Below are 21,625 nucleotides of genomic sequence, written 5' to 3'. Positions count from 1 at the left end.
CGGGTCAGGATTCCTGTGGTGGCTCTAAAGCAACAGCTGGTCCGAGCAGGGTGAAAAAATGGGTTATTAGAGGGCAAGCCGGTGAAAAATCTGTGTGAGGAAGAAAAGGGCAGTCTGTAAGAGAGCTCTTATTTGCTGTGTATTTTTTTTTAAGGTTTCGGTCAGAGTTCAGCTGTGCTCAGTGTGCTGAAGGCTTTCTGTTAAGGCCTGGATATGCTCAGTGTAGTGCAACTGAAATAGTGAATCGTGTGATCTCTCAGGGTTAAACGTGTGTCAGGGAGTTGCACTAACTGGTGTGGGAGTCAGTTGTCATTAAAAATTTGGCCTACAGACTTTTTTTTTTTTTGGTAAATTCTTTTGCTATAGAATAACTGGAAGATGATTGAGGGCACGTCAGAAACAGAGCCACTAGGTACTGACCGGGCCCCGAGTCCCCTATGGAGTCTTTGTAGGCGGAACTCCGGAGGGGCCTCTGGGCAGGCCGCAAAGTCATATGTAAGTGACTGTGGGATGGATTCAGAGGTGAAATAACTTTCTGCAAAACAGCTAGCTTTTAAAATACGTATTACTTCTTCACATGCAGTTTTTCTGTCACATAGTTCACTGAGCTGCTGCAGTTATGGGTATGCATTGCAGCTGTCAGTGAAGTTAGCAAACCAAGACGTCTCATTAAGCATCGCTTCTCCCTTTCTGTCCCTTTATGACACTTAAGATTTGTACAATGATATTTCTTTCCTGTATTTCTGAGTAGTTACAGATTTTATATTCCTTGCCCATTTTTGTGAATGCCTATTGTGTACTGTTGTCAAGTGATCTGTTCTGGGTGATAAATGACATGGGAATAATGCTTTTTTTAGAATTTCACTATTTACTTGTTTTCTAGAATATTAAACCTTACTTTAACTTTCTCTCATATGCATTTTTTAATCTCTTCTAGGAGAGGTAACTTAAAGACAAAAAATATTTGAAATTAACTTCTGGTTTATAAACATTTTCCTAAAATAGTATATTCATATGCATCAGTGTGTATATTTTTTTAAAAAATAATTGTTTTCTGTGCTTATAATATCATGAGAGTATTCTTGCTGTTGGCATGTTTGTAGAACATGAGTAAGAACAGCAGAAGAGTGAAACCTCTCTCTGGAAGATTTAGGAGTAGATAGTCTGTGTTCCACAGACGTTCTTTAAAAGCCCTCTTGTCCACTCAAGCTACAGAGAAAAGATGTCAGGTTGTGCCAAGAAGTTGTATTTTTTTTCTTGATGTAGATGTATTAGGAGGAAAACAAATTTAAATACATAACTAGGGGAAGATGATAAGGGGGAGTGGACAGGAGAAAAGGGGAAGGAGGCCGGGTGTAGAAAAATGCTGTTCTGAAAAGGCTGGGTGAGATAAAAAGGTTGTAGCAAACACCTGGTTGGTAGAAGGCACGTGAAATGTTAAGCTCTAATACTCATTTACTTTCATTTATAGCTCAAGCTAATGCTGTGCTTCAGTCATTCTTGAGAATTAGTGCTTGAGCTGATCAGATTGTGACGTTGTGTGCCATATGTGCTGGCAGAAAGCAGTATATTGGGATGGACCAAAGACACAGCTTGAGCTCTAATCTTGAGTTTTCCTGCTGTTCTTTGCTTTTTAATTATTATTATTTTTATTTATACACGTACACACACATATACTACTGGATGTCAGAAAACTGATATTTCGTAGGGGGTGATGTGTAAGCCTAGGTATATTTATTATTTCCTTACAGTGTTATAGTGTTGCTTATTATTTTGACAGTATAATGCTTATAAGAGGAGTCTGAGCTTATCAGCCTAAAAAAACATAAATTAAGTGAAAATCTTCTCTAGTAGGTTTACTGTTAGTTTCTAGCTATTTGTCCAATGGGAGCGTGTTGCTCTGACAGCAAATGCACACTAAATATTTTCATAATATTGTTAATGTATGAGCTTATTGATGTACTTCAAATCTTCTTCAGAAGTTCAGTATCCAAACTATGTTTGGATATTATATTTTTCTTGGAAGGACCCCGAATACGGAGGGTGCCGGTCATCCTTTATTCTAATTTCTATGGGCAATATAAATAAAGCAAATGAAGTTAATTGTCAGAGTTGGCAAAGGCTTTATTTTCAGGACAAACCTGTTATTTTAAAAGTACAGTGGAAAATGGAAGACAACTTCTTGCAGATGCTAGATTTTACTTAATGTAGTTGTACTCTTAAGCAAAGTACTGGGTGTGATGCTCATTTCCCCATCAATAGAGTATATAAATAATTAATGTTAAGACAATCTTGAAGCTATGTAGCGTTGCTTCCTCTTTAGACTTGAGTCCAATAGATTGAAAAGAAACCTGGACTTGGTGCTCCTTTCTTCAAAGGGGGTCTTTGTCTGAATTTTTCCAGTAGTTTTCTGACGGGGAGTCTCAATATAGCTTTGCCGAAGTTTTGCTTTGTCTTTTGGTGAGGAAGTTAATTTAGATAAAAACCACCAGTGCCATAACGCATAATAAAAGAGAAATGCGTTAGATGAGGCTGGGAATTAAGATGTTAATGCTAAACTGCTGGTTAAATTAGTGTTGATATTTTCCTTCTGTGTATAAGAGTAGGCTTGAATTTTAATCAGGGATCAAAACCCCATATCCAATTCCCAAAGGGGGAAGTTGAAACAGTGGTAAAGCATAAGGAAAAAGCATCTTTCTACAAGTTCTGGCTTTGGATTTGTGTGTCCATCTGCTTTTTTTCAGATTTTAATTTTTTTCCTTTGACTTCACTAGCTGAGAGTGGGCGCATGGTCTCTGGGTGTGTCTTTCATGAGACCCATCAAAATACTTGGTGACAAGTATTCTTCTGCAACTAAAATGAGAACTAGACCCAGCCATTTTTAAAAAGAAGTTAGGCCGTTTCATCTGGCACAATTAGGTCTCTGTTGTTCCAAAAAAAACTGCGCTGCTATAATAAAATGCTTTCCTAGTCAAACGTTCTGGCAAAAACTTACTTGGAAAAAAGTTGGCATGAGGAAAATGGAAAACGTGGGGATTTAGACAAAGTAATACAAAACCTCCTCTTATCAATGCCTAATTTTTTGTATCCCTTCAAGTTCATTAGCCTTGGTTTATGATGAGCTGTGCGAAGTTTCACTGGAGCACTTGTCTCTTCCTCTCTTCTCCGGTAAATAATTCATTTCTTGTTAATACTTTGAGTCTCTTATTTGGATCATTCAAACTTACTCTATCTGTTCTTTTGATTTCTTATTGCCAGTTTCTGTGCATCTTTCCTACTGTGAGAGAGTGAACTAGCTTGTGGACTCCAGTTTTCCAAGGCCAAGGTATCTGGAGTCTGCATCATCTCTCCAGCTTCTCTTGGGAGCTGTGTTAGCTGCAGTTGGTTCTCCTTCGGCATCGTAGTTGCTAGATTTCCACATATGTAAATGGTTGCATGAGGGAGTTAAGAAGTATTTTTATTTCCCCTTTTGAATTTAGAGGGGGGGCAGCTGGGGTGACTATACCATTGCTGTGGACATCTTGCTCTGTATGGTCATCTCCCTTTATTCATTTTTCTGATCACTGTTATTCTACTGTCTCTCCTTGTTTCTGGGGATGTTGCCTCCTGCTGATGGTTCATCGCTGACTCTGGCTTCCCTGTTCTTTGGTGCGCTCTCGTAACCAGTTTAAGTCAGGTTAAAGCTTTTGCTGTAAGTTCCTTGTGTCCGTGGGGTGAACAGCTGTTTTGTTTGCACCCAGATGAGAGGAGTGGTCTGGCTCCCTGGTGGGTGCTGTGGAGCAGCTGGGGACTTGTGGCTGAGCGCAGGGGGGAGAAGAGGGACCAGCCCTGTCTGCAGTAACAGGGGCTTAAACGGGGCTTTACCTGATGGGAAGCTACACCCTTGGAGCTGCTGGCTTTTTTTGAAGAACTCATGGTGAGGCAATGCTATGTGTTATAAGGTTTCTCCACACATCCCCAGATATTTTTCAGCAGATCAGTTTGGGAACTACAGCTGTAAAATCTTTTTAATGATTAAAAAAAAATAAAAAAATTGAACAGCTTCTACTTTAAGTCAGACTTAAGGAACTACTCAAGACTTAGCCAGAAGCAGAATTTATTTTAGGTTTTCTAAAAGAAGTACATGCTATGGCTTTCCTTGGAGGAATTGTGTTGCAGAGGAGCTTGGACGTTGTATCCACGGGAGCTTTAAACAAGCTGCCTGCTGGCGGCCAGGGCCTGGGCCTGTCCCTGCCCCGGCTGCATCTTCCCCCTCTGCCCTTCTGCTGGCTGGAGAGCTCGTTAGGCCGTTCAGCCGCCTCGACACGTGAGTCAGTGGAAGAGCTAACCCGATGACAAAAGTGAGGAGTGCTAAGGACGGGTCAGGAACGCGCAGCTGGAGGCGGGCGGATGAGTGACACTGGCAGTCAGCGGTCAGGCTGGCTTCGGCCACCTGGGGTTTGCAGCTTCAGATCCTTCACAAAGCATCTAGACGGACATAGGTGTCTTTATAAGGAGCAATGAAAAGCCCTGGCTTAATTACCATGCACTGCTTCAGAAAATGTCTTAGGAGCCAAGAACATATCTAGGGATACATAATTCCAAAGCAGCCAGGAAAAGGACTCTCAGCAAAAGAGAAAACATGCAATAAATTACGTTTTCTTAGGGAAACGAATGGCTTAATTACCATGCACTGCTTCAGAAAGACACATAGGTGTCTTTATGAAGGAGCAATGAAAAGCCCTGGCTTAATTACCGTGCACTGCTTCAGAAATGGGGTAGGAGGAGACTGCGCTTGTAGTGTGCTGTGCTTTTTGTATGTGTTAGAAACATTTAAGTTGATATGTAAAATCTCTAGAGAATGGCATAGTAAGTGGCTCATTTCTATGCTCTTTGAACTGCACTGTTTGCATTTCAGAAAGGAAAATTTTACATATTGCAGACTTGGTAACCACAATATTTTCACACTGCAGGAGGAGTGATTTCTTGGTAGATTTGTTTATCTGGGCCCCTGTATATGCATAGGACAGAAAAAAAAAGATCCAGATGTTTTGTTAGGTCTTAATTGTGGCTTCATAATCAACCTCTTAAAATCAATTTCCTGATCTTGTCTATTTAATTTTTGTAATACTACAATATTCTGTCTTGTAAAACTGTATTTATTTTTTTTTTTTTAGTAGCCAACATTTGTTAACCAAGCATAAAATAAGTTCTTGATCATAGCCAAAATTCTGTCTTCTTTTCCCTTTTAGGCTGCCATCATGACGGCTGAAGAAACGGTGAATGTAAAAGAAGCAGAAATAATTAAATTAATACTAGATTTTTTGAACTCAAGGAAACTTCATATTAGTATGCTGGCGCTTGAGAAAGAAAGTGGGGTCATTAATGGCCTGTTTTCAGATGACATGCTTTTTCTAAGGTAGGACTTCTTTCTCTGGTGCTTAAATACCACATATATGAGAACAAACAATTGGACTGTGATTCTGTGGGCTGCTCCGTGCTGCTAAACAGGAGGCCTTACAGCCTCATTGTGTTCTGTTTCTTCCTGATCCCAATGCTGTGGTTCAGCTCTGAAGGTAATGACCTCCTTCTACGAGCCACTTGAAGTAACTGACTATATGTCATCACCATAGGCTGAGTTAGATTTTTTGTTGTTGTCGTTTGCTTGTTCATTCATTTTAGCTTGGTTAGTTTTCAGGCATGCTGATGAATTAAAGTGGGACGGAGTCTTAACAAGTGCCAGTGTGAGCGCTGGGCAAGTCAGGAAAGCACATGAGCAGCAGTAGGATGAGGGAACAAGATCTGTTGGCAGCAGTGATCTGTTATTACCTGTTTACCGTGTCACATGGAACTAAATGTGTAGTTTATTAACTTCTAAAATAAATAAAATATTTTGACAGTATTCTAGTGCTATGATCTAGGATGAGTGGATTCCAAAGTTTTTTCCCCCAGATATTATCTGCATTTCAAAATAATACCTAGATTTCTCTTAAATTTAAAAATATGAAAGGGGTCTCTGGTATCAGCAAGGCATGAGAGTTGGTGTGATTTACCATTCATGATATTGCCCTCAAAATTATTAAAAGGAGTCGCTGTAGATGCACACTAGTGTTTTAACATTGCTGTTTTCTATTTCATGCCAAAGGTACTTAATAACTTTCTAGAGGCATGAGAAAATTATTTTTTCCAGCTGTTTGTTAAACATTAAAGAAATGCATTTTACCACTGAACAAGATTTCTCGCCTGGCTTCCCTTTTGATTAAAATTATGGTTATTGGTATAAAATTAAGTAAAAGAGGAATTAAAGATTAAGATTATTTGTTTCATTCTTTTCTTAGTTGGCATATACATCTAATGAGAAACTCACCCCTTCCTTATAGAACCGGGCCTTTTATATGAGGGTATGAAAAAACTAATCCACTTGTGCAGTCAAGCCAACTGGACTTGGAGTTGGAGCTCTTGTGCTGGCATAGTTCCTGCCAAGATGTTCTTTTACATTGTGGATGTGGGAGCTGTGTGTTTTCCCACCTCCCTTTCACAATAGGCCCAGCAGTATTTGTACAATTAAAATTAACTCATCTTTAAGTTTGTTTTCATTCTTCAGGATGTATTAATTGAATCAATATGTTTATTTGCACTCAAGATTTTTTAAAAAAAAAAGAATTACAGGTAAAGCAGGAGACACAGGACCGTTTTGTCCTTTTTGATGTGCCTTTACAAGTAATAAATATTTGTCCTTCCAGTATGCAGTTATTTTTACAAAATACTGAGAAAGGACTTGGATTTTGCTTTTATTACTAGTCACATCAGAGAGTCATCTTGGCATCTGTCCAAAGCATTCACTTTTCAAAGCAGGCTGATTACTGGTTGTGTATTTAAATGACTGTTGTGTATTTAAATGAGCTGCTTACTTAGAAGAAGAATGTTCTTGTCCAGTGAAATTAAAGCAGTGACGTTCTTTTACCAGGCAATTGATTCTTGATGGTCAGTGGGATGAGGTTCTTCAATTTATTCAGCCTCTTGAATGTATGGAAAAATTCGACAAGAAAAGGTAAAAAAGAATGTATGTCAGAGTTGAATTTTTTGAGTTGTGGAAAATGCATGAATTTCTAAGTATTGCCTATGAAAGCACAAGTTCTAAGTTTTTCTAACCAATATACGGTTCCTAAAGTATTTGAATGTGTTTTTTTAACTTAAACTATCAAAAATATATGCACAGAATCTGTAATGAGTTTTCATTTGCAATACACTTTAGGAATGTAGTGCATGTTGTACTATCTTTTTATAGTTGGCTGTTCTGTCATATTTCTAATCAAGAAATGAATATGGTTGCTATGCTTTTTCTCTTATTAACCTTCTAATATTTTAATGTAATATTTCTGAAAGCAATTATTGGAAAAGACATTTCCTGTTAAAAAATTCTGTGGTTACCAATTTATTAAAATTTGAGATCAGAGTTCCTTGTCATTGCAATTTCTATGTCTAACTCAAAAATTAGCTGTAAAATACCTGGCTTGTCTCTTTAAGATAAAGTTTAGCTACTGGATCAAGATGTATAGTATTTCACTTTTCACCTGCAGATTTCGTTACATTATAATGAAGCAGAAGTTCTTGGAAGCCTTATGTGTAAACAATGCGATGTCAGCAGAAGATGAGCCTCAGCATGTAAGAGTTATCTCTGGTTTGGGAATTTTTTTTTTTTTTAAGAAGCCTCTCGAGATACTCAGATCAAAGGCAGAGCAGAAGCTCCCAGCACTGAATACACAAATTTTAGCTATTACCAAATAGTTTTATAAACAATGGAAAAAATAATTGGTATCCTTTGGAAATGAATGGGGATCCGAGGTCTCAAACAGAATTGTATATACAAGGCTTGCTTGAAACTTAGCAGCATAGATCAGTGACCATGTGCCACATTTGTGGTCCTGATCCTGGGATTCACTTTAAGCCATCATGCTGAAGTACAGGGCTCTCTTTTTCAAAAGTGTTCTGAAGCAAGCCTCAGAGTCACAGAAATTTATTGTCATAATTGGGACCAGGTGAAAGATTCTTATTTGAATTAATCTTAAACTTCATTTCTGTTGCTTTTAGAGAGAAAGGACACAGTTGTTTCTTTGGAGGGAACAGATGCGTTCACAAAGGACTGATTCAGTTAAATGGGCAAAGAGCATGAGTTGTGAACTTAGGTTTGCAATACGGAAAGAGACATTAACTCAAACTGGCAAAGAGGGTGTGCAGATTGTGAAATTAATTATTGTTTTTCATTTATGGAGATAATACAGGAATACCAAATTGCTAACACAAAAATGATATGAAATTAAAAATTAAGAATGCCAGTAGTTTTAAGACTATTTTTTTTCATTTCCCAAACTAGCGTTTTCATTTTAATTCTCTGTCCCGTTACACCTACATTGTACTGCGGGGTCTTCTCTTCACAGTGTAGAGAAGGCTAAAAGTAAGTCTTTATTTATAGTTGTAAAGGGAAGGTGTACTATTCCTCTCATCACTAAATCCGTATACTGTTACTAGATAGCAGCAGAGGAAAAAAAATTAGATTTATGTCCTTTACATTTTGTTTTGAATGTTACCAAATGGGTTGGCATGTTGAGGATGAAAGGCTGCTGTATTGAGCAGATGCTAAGGTAACATGGGTAAGTGGGTGTTTTTATTATTTTTTAAATCTTTGTAACTAAAAGCGCCACGTTATGTGCATTTAACATGGTTTTTGGCTTTTAGCTATCAACAAGCTTTGTACGAAAGCCTGTTCATTTGGAGTCATAAGTCAGTTGGCTTTGAGAATAGAAACAACCTTCTCTGTTACAATAGAATTAAAGCTGTTTAGCTACAGAGTTAAATTTTAAGCTTATCAAACCTGCAGTGCCATGAAGAAGTTCCATAGATCAGTAGAAGATGAGACTGGGTGGGGGATTTTAGGAAGTTAAAGCATGCCTGTTGTAACTAGATTTGTGTCAGCAATTTCCAAATCTCTATTGTATGCTCTTTTAATTAAAATATAAACAGTAGTAGTACTACAGGAATTATATCGGAGAAATTCTGCTACTGCATGTTCTTCTTCAGCTAACTTTGTCATAGAAACATGTGTACTACAAGCTATTGTGTTCATGTCAATGTTTCTGTAGCTGGAGTTTACCATGCGAGAGGCTGTACAGTGCCTACATGCATTGGAAGAATACTGTCCCTCTAAGGAAGACTACAGTAAACTCTGCTTGCTGTTGACGCTGCCTCGCTTGACCAACCACGCAGAATTCAAGGACTGGAATCCCAGCACTGCACGGGTTCACTGCTTTGAAGAAGCCTGCATCATGGTGGCAGAGTGATAGGAAACTGAGTGAGGCTGGCTTCAAAGCAAGTAGCAATCGTTTATTTCAGCTTGTAATGAAGGGATTGCTTTATGAATGTTGTGTGGAATTCTGTCAGAGTAAAGCAACAGGAGAAGAAATCACAGAAAGCGAAGTATTGCTGGGCATTGATCTCTTGTGTGGTAATGGGTGTGATGATTTGGACCTTAGCCTGTTATCATGGCTGCAGAATCTGCCAGCTACTGTTTTTTCTTGTGCTTTTGAACAAAAGATGCTTAATATTCATGTTGATAAACTCCTCAAGCCCACAAAAGCTGCATATGCTGATCTTTTGACACCTCTTATCAGCAAACTTTCTCCTTACCCATCATCGCCAATGCGACGGCCTCAGTCAGCAGATGCTTACATGACCCGCTCCTTAAACCCTGCCTTAGATGGGCTGTCGTGTGGATTAACAAATCACGATAAGCGAGTCACAGACCTTGGGACCAAAACTTCTCCAATGTCGCACTCCTTTGCTAATTTCCATTACCCAGGAGTACAGAATCTCAGCCGAAGTCTCATGCTTGAGAATACCGAGTGTCACAGCATTTTTGAAGAGTCACCTGAGCAGTAAGTGCCACTGTAGCTTTATTGTTACCTTGGCTTATGCTGCACTTTGTATTTCTGGGTTCTTCCCTGCGTTGTAACTTTGAACATAGTTGTAACATTGAAACAGAATTTGATTGTTTAAATCCTGTTGTAATTAAAACTCTGTATACAAGGTATTTTCTTCCTTAGGCTTTCATGATCGAAGTAGATTTTCATATTTGGTCTTGAGCCTTATAGATTCAGTCTGGATTTTATTAAAGTTGAAATCTGAGTGCAGAGCGCAAATATGCTCTGATTATGTAATAGTAGAGTCTAGCTAAGATTTGTGTTCAATATTACTGAATTCTTTCATTCCAGATAAATAAATGGAGACAGTGGAATAGCTGTAGCTCCATCTTCTTTCCCCATCCTATTCTGTCCTCAAGTGTCTGTAAATTTTGGTCCCGACACTGTAAATGATCAAGTATACTTCAAAAATTTACATATAGAAATAGTCCCAGTGAAGTCACAGGAAATTACTATATGCTATCATTGTAGCATTCCTCTGTCACTTCAATTATTGCACTAGTAGTTCAGCTTATATATTTACTTACCATTCTCCAAACCAAATCTGAATAAGGTGGCTGAATGTTTTATGTTTTTGTCTTGGACTTGGAGGTAGTTTGGTTATGATAGTGGTGAATGCTGTTAATAACTACTTCTAATGCAGTGTAGCAAAACTGACTTCTCTCCTTCCTTAAGAACTAAAGCCTGCATCAAAATGTTGTGCTTTTTACCTTCTGAGAGAAAAGTCCTGGTAACTAGGAGAAATGGTACTTGTCAGTTAAGAGCTTATCATGGTTTTGTGTGGGCTTTATTTTGGTCAGCAGTTCTGCCCCTTTCTAAGTGTTAGATGCACGCCTGGAAAGCAGCTTCCAGGTTTTCTGGCTCTTAGAGGACCAGCTGGGTAACTAGCACTGTGCTCAGGTGCACTGGCCAGCAGAGAACACTTTTAGGGCTGTGGTGTTGAATCTTGGCCACAGTTGCTGACATTGTCTGTTACACAGAATCCCAGAATGTTAGAGATTGGAAGGGACCTCGAACGCTCATCCAGTCCAATCCCCCTGCCGGAGCAGGAACACCTAGATCAGATCACACGGGAACGCATCCAGGCGGGCTTTGAATGTCTCCAGAGAAGGAGACTCCACACCCTCTCTGGGCAGCCTGTTCCAGTGCTCTGTCACCCTCACCGTAAAGACGTTTTTTCTCATATTCAAGTTAGTTTTGCCTTATAGCAATACTCTGTATCTTGTGTTAAGGTAAAGAGAAGCTGTAACTAAACTCAATAAAAAGGAAACAAACATCACCATACTGATGTCAGTTCACCAATGATAATGGAAGTTTTTACAGTAATATATGTTTTAATACCTATCTTAATGCTTATCTTGAAAGGAGCTATTTTTTAATTCTAAATTATCTACTTCAAATCTTTATCTTGATGCTTATCTTGAAAGGATCTTTTTTTATTATTATTATTCTAAGTTACCTACTTTAAATCTTTGGTTTTACCAGCTTCTTCACAACTGGAGTTTTTGTGGATAGCTTATGTCTTTGGAAGTATCCCTTGTGTTACATTTTTTAAAAGTGTACCTCCTGAAGATACTAATGAATTGTGAATCCTCTAATTTTACTGATCTGTATGCACAAACACTTAACATTTGTGCGTGTAGCCTGGGGTCCAACGTGAAAACTGATTCTTGAAACCTTTGTTTCCCTTTTCAGTATGCATGTACTAGGATAATTCTGCACAAATGGCATTATCTTGTGGGCTAAATAAGGTGATAAGTTGCTGCAGTTCTTTGTGTAGGCATTTTCATGTGATGTTAAGTGAAGTTTATAGTTCTTAACATGTTTTTTCATTAATACATCTCTTGAAAGAATTAGCTTGAGGGGCCAGACCCATAGTTTTCAAGAAGGCATTACATTTTTCAGAAGAAAATATAACTTCAGAGGAAGTGTCCAACTTAAATGGCAATATTTGCAAGAGTAGAAGCTGGGAAGCTGACCTTTATGTAAATCTGGCCCTTGCCTCCTCTTGCACATGACTGAAATATGGTATTTCTTCTGTATGTTGCATTCAGCAAGCAATTACTTGTCTTTTAGTAAGCTAAGTTACTTTTGTTATTATACAGAGATACTAAAAAAGTTTAAAATAACTTCTTTAAGAGCTTTACTCCAAGTCACTGAGTAAAGAGGACTTGAAGTTGACAAAACTGAAGATGGGGATCTCTGAGGCCTTTAATGTGTCCTGCACACTTACTGATTGCTAAAGCATTTTGGAAAGGGCTCCATGCAGAAATAGAAATACTTATATAATACAAGAATAGTGTAATTTTTATAAACATTTTCTTGTGTGGTACTTTCAGGAATGTTCAAGTTGATGGATGTTCAATGAAGTTTAAATTTAGATTGGTAATGGTAATTAAACTAGTATTTACAGAAGACATTAGTCACAAATATATGTGATACCTTCCATGAACATAACTGCTTTGAAAATAGGAGATCTTGAATGACTTGTTAGATAAAGGGTATATAATTCAAGTGTAGGGATGGAAAATGTGGAATATGGATATCCCATGTTGATAAGGCTTTTTGGAAAATGTGGGAACAAAGCACACTGGCTGTCTGTGCTTTTTGTTTGTTAAGGGGTTTACTTGGTTTAGTGCAACCCATTGCAAATGGTTTTTTTTTTTCCGAAGGGGTATCTTCAGTTTTATGTGACTTAAGTAGTTAAGACACTTGTGTTATCAGATTTTACTGTGGAGTGTTATCTTTCTCTACTTATCAGGGGATTTTCTCCTCTTAATTTTTCTCAATTAAGCTTCTCTTCTTTTCCATGTTGCTGCAAGAAGCGATACTCCCGTGGAGCCCCAGCATCCCATCAGCGGTGAGACTTTGTGCCAGAGTTCCGTTCTAGCCAATGAACCACTTCATGGAGCACAGAGTCAGGCAGCAGCCAAACAAGAGAAAAATGAGGTAGTGGCTGTGTGTTTAAAAATAATGAGGCCCTTTGAGCTGTGTTCTGATCACTTCATAATGATTTGCCTTTGTGTTGACAACTTCATGCATGACAATGGGTTGCTTTGAATCCTGTTTTTACTATAGTGGAAATACCATATTGCATCTTGTATAAGAAGCTACTCCTTTTTTTTCCATTCTATAAAGTTCTTTTGTCATTTGACTCTGTGATGCAGCTGATTAGTGTGCCTTCTAACAGCAGTGTTGCTGAGCTGTTGTGTATATCGTCATAAAAAAAAAATGCTTTGCAATACTCAAAGCCAGCAATGTTAGATTAAACAATGCTTAAGAATCCTCTTAGTGTTTGAGTGAGGAATCTGGCATGTCGCTTGCAATTTTTAGTGTTAACACCGAGTTTCGTAGGTCATCTTACATCATTTTCTGTCTAGAACACAGAGAAATGAAAATTGGGTAACTCCCTAGTAAGTGTATCTTTTCTATTCAGAATCCAACAGCATAACCTTTTTTTGGATTCATCTTTGAAAGCTTCTGCCTTGACTATCCTTTTTTTCCCTTTTTCCTCCTTAACAGCAATATGGGAAAGTGAAATAATAGTTCAGTAGGAAACAATGAAAACAGTTACCTATTCTGTTCTTTTTCCACAGTTTTAAATGTCTCTTACTTCAATAATGATGGATAACATAGAGCATGCAGTCTGTTTTGTTTGCAGTCTCCAGTGTGATTCTCTTAAGTAAACTTTGTCTTTGCTTATGACATCTATATGGTACTGAAATCCCGTCTAGCCTTGACAGGGCTATATTCTTGTAGACTCTGGATACTTGAGTGAGGCAACGCGGCCTGCTGGAGGGCTAACAAAGTCCTCCAAATCTGAGGACTTCGCTCCCCTCAGGGACTTTGCTGAGTAACTTCTGTGCTGCACAGTTTTGTGTATGCGTTTTGGGAATACGGTGAAGGAGGAAAGAGCTTAGCTAGATGTGTAACAGAGGAGGCTTCAAAAGGCAAAAAAATGGACACAGAATTTGTGGGAGAGAGTGAAGACAGGACATGCTGTGCTGTAGGTGAAGACGTTGGCCAGAGTATTATACACAACTAGAAAAAAAAAAGTAGTACCCAGTCCAATTTCACCTTGGTTTGTTTTCCACATTGTAGTGGAATATGTGTATACCTGTGCGAGTGAGGAATTAATTTAAGTTTCTTTTCATAGCTTTATTTTTTGCATTGTTCCTGGAAGGACTGGGTTAGAAGCCAGCATTTGTAGTAGAAATCATCTGGGCAATGTATTTTAAGTTTAGGTGTTAGTTTGGGTAATAGTGTCACAGAATCCAAAGAATCAAAAGTTTGAATCCAATTGCAACAAACAAGCATCAGTCATGGAAAGAAGTGTAGAGAAGAATGTAGCTGTTCTTAGAAGAATTATAACCCAGTAACTAGGGAACAGCTCACGTATTTGAAATACAGAGAATAAATGCTTTCTAGACTTCTGAAGATAACTTTGCAGTTCCTACATTGCAAGTATTCATCTTAGGAAACCTAAGGTGGTAAACTTTATACAAATGCAACAGTGCTAGGAAATTCATTATAAACCAAAAAAGCATTGTTTCAGAGAACACAACATCATAATTCAAGTATTTTTATTTAGACGTGCAAAGGCTCATAGTTGTGAAGAAAGATCCTCTGCATGGATTATCTGAACAAACACAAAGTTATCAGGATTTCCAATTTAGAATCACTAGATGACAAAGATGTCACTTTTGCAAACAAACCAAAAAAACCTCTAGGGTGTTTGTTTTTTCTTTCACTATTTTTTTCCTACTAGTTGGTAAATATGCAGGTTTTTTCTTTAGAAAATGCACAGCACTTCAGTGTTGATGTCTTGGCCTTGGACTAAATTGCTTTTGGTTTTCCGTAGGGTATTTTTGTTTGTTCATTTTTAACTTGTTCTCAGCTGTTCTGTGAGGGTGGAACTTGGAACTAGTGGCCTGAAGAGAAAGTGAGGATCGGGGAATGCAGAAGACAGGGAGTCCTGGGGAGCTGTCAGTGTGGGAAGCTAAAGATAGTATATAAAACTGTATGAGAAAGGAAGCTCAAGTATTTGTCTTTGGTCCAGAAAATAAGGAATTTTAAAGTTAGAACAAAGCACTAATTTCAAAAGTCAGATGAAGCTCTTCGCTAGACCACTTCAAGGTTGGCTACTGGGAGAGGGAAATCTGCTCTGCAGACTCATAGCAAGGAGCTGTCGAAGTGGCAGAAAATAATAAATTCATAGTGAAAATATGACTGGGAGTTAGGAATGTAGCTTACATTGTTTTCTGATTTTTATTTTCAGGTTCCGATCACCTATATGTTTTTATGTTAAGTCACACTTTGGAAGTTGTGTAGGAAAGTGCAGTCTCCTGAATTACAGCAGAACTAATTCAACAGTGAATAGCACAGGCTGGCACTGATTTCCTTTTTTAATACGTAAATTGATTCTGGTTTTAAGGAAGAATGAAAGCATTGCTCCGCAGAGGAGAATCTGATGACCTTTTAATGCTTGCATTGAAATAACAAACCAGAAAGTGAATATTTAGGTTAAATACCACAATTTAATTTTCATCTGTAATTCTCATTTCTTTTCAGCTTCGTGATTCTACAGAGCAGTTTCAGGAGTATTACAGACAAAGACTACGTTACCAGCAGCACTTAGAACAGAAAGAGCAACAACGACAGTTGTACCAGCAAATGTTGTTGGAAGGAGGTGTGAATCAAGAAGATGGAGCTGACCAGCAACAGAATCTTACCGAACAGTTCCTCAACAGGTTGGAGGGTTTTGTTGATTCTCCCCCACCCACTCCTGTCCCTCTTCAAGTTCTCATAATAACCAGTTTTTTTCTTGTTTTGTCATTTGTTATTAGATCTATCCAGAAACTAGGAGAATTAAATATAGGTATGGACAGTATTGGAAATGATGTACAAACACTTAGCCAGCAATGTAATGGGAGCAAAGGGAACGCATCTACCAATCCAGCAAGTAACTTTACATCACTACCTTCAGATTCTAGTCAGAGGATAACAGCTGAGAGCCAAAATGTTAGTACAAGCACTCCTCGAATGCGTGGATCAGCTAATCAGATACCCTTTCCTGAAGAGTCACCTGTACAGGGGAATCAAAAGTAAGTTATTTGAGTCTGTTCAGGACTGGAAAAATCCCTCTGTTAGCACTGTGGGAGTAGCTGTTTGCATATTTTTTTTTTATGTTATCAAATGAATTTGTTACTGACCAGGACTATTTAGCTCATAATCAGTGTTTTTTCTATATATTTTATAGGTATTATAAAATCCTTTTTTTTTTTTTTGGCAGCACACATGAGAAATAGTGGTTATTTGTTATGGTTTATACTTTATGCTTAATTTCAGATATTTTATTTCATCTTACATGTACAGTTCTTGTTTATTTTGTGTTCAAAGTTTCTGAAAGGTAGGTTTTTTTATGAAATACAAACTAGATTGAGAGAGAGGCAGGACAGAGTGGGAACTGGATTTCTTCTGTTAACTAAAGGTAGTGCTGACCTGAAAGCAACAACAGTTTTTCAATGTATGTGTGTATATATGTGTATACATATGTATGTTATGGAATGAAAACAAATACTTTTAACTTGCAGTCACTTGTTCAATGCCTGGAGTTGCTGCAAAAATAGCAATCCCTTGTAAAAATAATAGTTTATGTTAAAGAATTGGACACATAACACTTGTCTACACAAATTAATCAGTTCTGAGAATGACTGAAATTCTAACTTTAGTCCAAAAAATACTTACAAACAAATCTGTCCCTGCTCTTTTTTTTGTTTTGTTTTTGTTTGTTGTTTTTTTTTCTGTCTTGTGAATTTAAACTCTTCACCAAATCAAAACAGTGTATCAGAACATGCTGTCACTCAGGCACAGTTGGAAGACTCTTCAGGGAATTTAACTAGGACGAGAGGCGACGAGGTGAGCTTTCTTATTGTCCTTTACAATTTGTGTTTTCACAAGATCCGATAGTTACTCCTGGTAGGTGACATCCTCTCATTGTTAACAGATATTTTGAATGAGTTTGGTACAGTGCCTCCAGAATCACAAAACCGTTGAGATTTGAAGACTGAGTCCAAATCCACTGCTCAAAGAAGGGTCAATGAGAGCAGATTGCTTGGGGCTGGCTCCATTTGGGTTTTGAGTATCTCTAAGGATGGAGACTCTGCAGCCTCTGTGGACAACCTGCTCCTGTGTCTGACCACCTTCGTAGTGTTTTTAAAACAACAAAAAAGTTTAAATGGAATTTCCTAAATTTCAATTTGTGTCCATTGCCTCTTGTCCTTTCACTGGATACCACTGAGAAGAGTCTCACTCCATCTTCTTTGCTCCTCCTGTCAGGTGGTTATGTACACTGATGAGGTTCACACGCACGCACCCTGAAAAGCCCTTCTGATCTCAAGGCCAAACAGTCCCAGCTCTCTCAGCTTCTCCTTGTGCAACAGAGTTTCCAGGGGGATGTCTTTTGCAGCCATTGTTTTGTGTTTTCCAGATTGAAACTTTGATTGTTGGACTCCAGTCAGTGTGGCCTGACTGCAGAGAAATAACTTTACAATCAGTACATTCCAAAGTTTCTGCATCAGATAAATAAATATCAAAATTCTAGAAGGGTGGAGATGAAGTTGTGAGGAAGAGGATATAATAAAGCTTAGAATAATTTAATGATAACTTTGTGTTATCTACAGGGTGAAAAGCTGATTCTTATGTTTAGTATTATATTTTTTTATAAACTGTATGTGTCACTTGAACTGCTTTCAGTAAAAATGCAGCTTTGTTTGCCTTGCACGTTTCACACAGATCAAATGTGTTTACACAGAAATAAACTGTAATATCATGTGTCTGAGATGGACTGTTCAGAAGAAGAAGAGCTGTTGGAAGCCTGGAGGGAGAATGAGAAATGTTAATCTAACATTAGCTGTAAAACTGAATTGAAGAAAATAGCTTATTGAAGTATGCTATTTCTTGACCTGGAGCAGATGTTGTTTTGCAAATCTGTAATTTTAATAGTTTAGCCTGGTGCTGCTACTTATTAATACTTTGGTACAATAATTTTATGTTATTTTGCAAAACAGTCACATCCATTTTTAAATGTCCAGTTTAATGCCCAAGAACCTAATTTGACTGTTATCCTTCTATACAGGATGACAAATCAAAAAAGCAGTTCATTTGCATTAATACTCTAGAAGACACGCAAGCTGTCAGAGCTGTAGCCTTCCATCCCAGTGGGAGTTTATATGCTGTTGGCTCCAATTCTAAAACTTTGAGAGTTTGTGCCTATCCAGAAGTAATTGACCCAAGGTAAGAAAGCTTGTGTAATTGTTTCTTTTTCTGTATCATAGCGCTTTCTCCTGTAGGTACTGGTATGTGTACATCTCATACCTGTATTTTGTTGGTGTAAATAGTGCAATGCTCTCCTTGGAAACCTGAACTGCCAAACAAAAATAAGATCTGCTGAAGAATTTGTAAAGAGAGCTACTTTTTTGCTCTCTTCCCTTACTGGCAAGTTGCATTGCCACAATACCATACCTCTCCTTATAAAAGTGTCGCAGCCGGTGGCCTTTTCAGTGTGTGCTGTGACTTCTGGTTTTGATGTTCCAGCTGTAAAAGTGGGAGAAAGCATGTGTCAGTTCCCAAGCCAGCAGAAGTTGAGCTTCATGAGGTACAGTTTCTGGCAGGACAACAGACTTAACAGTAGAAAAAGCAGCATCTTCTTCACTTTTTACAGAAAAATTTGACAGAGCATGTGTATTGGCCCATTGTTGCTAGAAACATTGTCTTCCTCATGCTTTGGTTCCTTGACAGAAGCAGCACTATTTGTTGTTTACTATGCACTTGATCTTTTCTTTTCACCCACTTTTTTTTAATAAGAGGAGGAAAAATTTTTTTTCACCTGGAAATAAATATTGCCATGTCAATAACCATCCCCTTTCTCTGCTCCAGTTATATTATTGTCTTGGAGTAGGGGAGAAGTGCAGGCATCTAAAACTTCAGTTTCAGAAGGAGCTACAAGTGTGCACAGTGACTTTATCTGGGATACCTTCCCAGTTCAGGACTCATATTCAGGCTTCTGAAGTGTTCAAAAAGTAATCTGATTTTTTTTTTCTTTTCCTCTTTAAATATCATCAGTAAGGTAGGCTTTGAAGTTTAAGTCCAAAGTATTTATTGGCAATGTATGAAACAAACAAAAAAATAGTTGATTTCTCCAATACCGAATGCAAGCTGCCTTGCTGGGCTTGAAGCCCAGACAACCTCCTCTGGATTGGTACACAGTGCTAAACATTTTCAGTGGAATGGATGCTTCTTTACTGACAAACTATGGTCTGCTCTCACACAGCTTGTTATTCTAACCATTGGGAAAGGTTAGACTGACTCTGAAGTTTTCACCTCTGGTTACAGTGCATGATCCGATGTGATAAGTGACATAGTGCATCTGGATATGGAAGGAACACTGAGATTTCCTTAATTCTGAACTTGTACTTCTTCCTCTTGTTGTGTTTTTTCACTATGCTTACAGTCTGCCAAAAACATTTCATCATGGGATTTACAAGTCAGCAGAGAGATTACATTATCTTAAAGATATTCTAATCTTTGTAACAAGGCCTGAGTCTAGACACACTCTAAATTTTTTGCGTTTTTCAGAAAGCTATAAGAAAACTGGATATTTTTCTTCTTTTTTTTTTTCCCAGTGCTTATAATACTGCTAAACAAGCTGTAGTTCGCTTCAAAAGGAACAAGCATCATAAAGGATCAATCTACTGTGTAGCCTGGAGTCCCTGTGGACAGCTGTTAGCTACTGGTTCTAATGATAAATATGTGAAAGTACTGCCTTTTAACGCGGAAACTTGTAATGCAACAGGTAGTGTCTGTGCATTTAGTTTAAAGAATTTAGTCTTAATTATTTGCCCAACATGTGACAAAACCATTCAAATTCCATTGATTATGTAGTTAATGTTTTGCTATTTTTAATTCTAATACTTTGATTAACCTAGTTGCTTTTCCCTTTCACCATGACTGTAGTCTCTGTCCAGTGAAGAGCCACAAAGGGGTTGGGGATTACCTTTTGGGTTTTGTTTGGTTTGGATTTTTGTTTGTTTGCATTTTGTTTTTGTTTTGCAAGACTCTCTGGTACTGTGCTCTTCTGGTAGATTTTTTTTTTTTTTTCCCCTCCAGATGTGGTAGAACAACCAGATGTTCTTGCCCAACTCTAGTTCTTGACTGTCAGTAGGAATTTATTTCCGCTTCCAGGTCCCCTCTTTCTTGCCTAGTTCTGTCATCTTCTACCCTGTCTTAGAAGTCTAAGGCTTCTCTCCCAGCAAATACTATTTTCCATGCCCAGCCCTCCTAATCAGTACACTGAACATGGCTCTTTTCTGTTTTAAACTTAGGATACATTGTTCTATGTGGTTCAGTGTTCTCAGTGATTCTTCCCTTCTGGCAGAGAAAGCCTTTTTAGTTTACAAAAAGAAAGAAATGTACTCTCTAAACTCTGGCTGGACCTAGCCGTGGAGATAGTCTGTGTAGCTTTTGCAAAGCTTTAGGGAACTGTAGGAAGCTCAAGCAACTCTCAATAAAAATAAGATTCTTACAGATTTGATTTGAAGTCTAGTAAATGAAATAGTGTGTTCTATGGAAAGTACACACCAATGTTTAGACTTGGTAGTATACCTGCCCCTGTCTAAAATATTGTGTTAGCACTGTAGCTGCTTTAAAGATTGTAGGACTAGCAGTGATAAAGAAAGTAGGCCTCATTTTGTTCCTCAATTTATTTTTTTTTAAATTCTTTTAGGACCAGATCTGGAGTTCAGCATGCACGATGGGACAATAAGAGATCTTGCTTTTATGGAAGGCCCAGAGAGTGGTGGTGCTATTTTAATAAGTGCTGGAGCAGGGGACTGTAATATTTACACAACAGACTGTCAGCGAGGACAAGGCTTGCATGCTCTCAGTGGTCACACTGGTATGTAAGTTGTTGCTTCTCTCTTGCACTTTTTAAGTCTGTATTGTGTTCTAATCAAGTTGTTGGTTTGGTGGTTTTTTTTAATGTCTTTCTCGTTTTCTTTCTAGCAAGGCTTTTTTTCTCTCTCCAAATTGCTGTAGGTATTTGGGCAGGGGGTGTTTGTTTTTAAATATATCAGCTGTTAATTTAATGGAGAGAGTGCATGCTTCGTTGCAGAGAAGATACAGCGCTGGGTGTTGCCTTATGCGGTTGGCATCTTAGGTCATGCAACATGCAGGTTTTCCATAGGACTGTTAAATCTCTGAGTGCAAAAATATAATCAGAACTGTAATATTTCATGATTTGATGAATGATGTTTAATCAAATAAAGAAGTCTTCTTGTTCACAGGTCATATTTTAGCACTTTATACATGGAGTGGCTGGATGATTGCCTCAGGATCCCAAGACAAGACTGTAAGGTTCTGGGATCTGAGAGTGCCAAGCTGTGTTCGTGTTGTGGGAACAACGTTTCATGGAACAGGTAAGACTTACTATCATGCTTCTAATCATTCTTGCATAAGGATATATTTTAAAAATGTCTAGGTAATACAGAGTGAATGTAAGGGGCTTTTGCATCTGTGATGGCTTAAGCCCTTGGCTGGGGGCCAAACCACACACCCACTCACACAATTCCCCCACTCCCCCCACCCTGAGGATAGGGGAGAGAATTAAAGGG

The 21,625-nt window shown here is 38.1% G+C and overlaps 1 protein-coding gene across 1 annotated transcript; it reads left to right on the top strand.

Annotated features, from left to right (window-relative positions):
* Positions 1–5,240: 5,240 nt before the first annotated feature.
* Positions 5,241–21,430, top strand: LOC104462687 (WD repeat-containing protein 47-like; the record flags this gene model as incomplete). The annotated part of the gene is given in 13 exon segments (XM_010074731.1): positions 5,241–5,398; positions 6,947–7,030; positions 7,560–7,644; positions 9,120–9,313; positions 9,315–9,911; positions 12,779–12,905; positions 15,528–15,706; positions 15,803–16,060; positions 16,799–16,874; positions 18,094–18,251; positions 19,640–19,809; positions 20,740–20,910; positions 21,299–21,430. Coding segments are annotated over 13 exon segments (2,389 nt in total), but the record flags the coding sequence as incomplete, so codon positions are not given.
* Between the last annotated feature and the right edge of the window lie 195 nt (positions 21,431–21,625).

The sequence above is a fragment of the Pterocles gutturalis genome, unplaced genomic scaffold, assembly GCF_000699245.1.
Source record: "Pterocles gutturalis isolate BGI_N339 unplaced genomic scaffold, ASM69924v1 scaffold38047, whole genome shotgun sequence".
NCBI classification, from domain to species: Eukaryota; Metazoa; Chordata; class Aves; order Pterocliformes; family Pteroclidae; genus Pterocles; species Pterocles gutturalis.
Note: the sequence above shows the minus strand (reverse complement) of the source record. Positions and strands in the feature narration are given on the sequence as shown.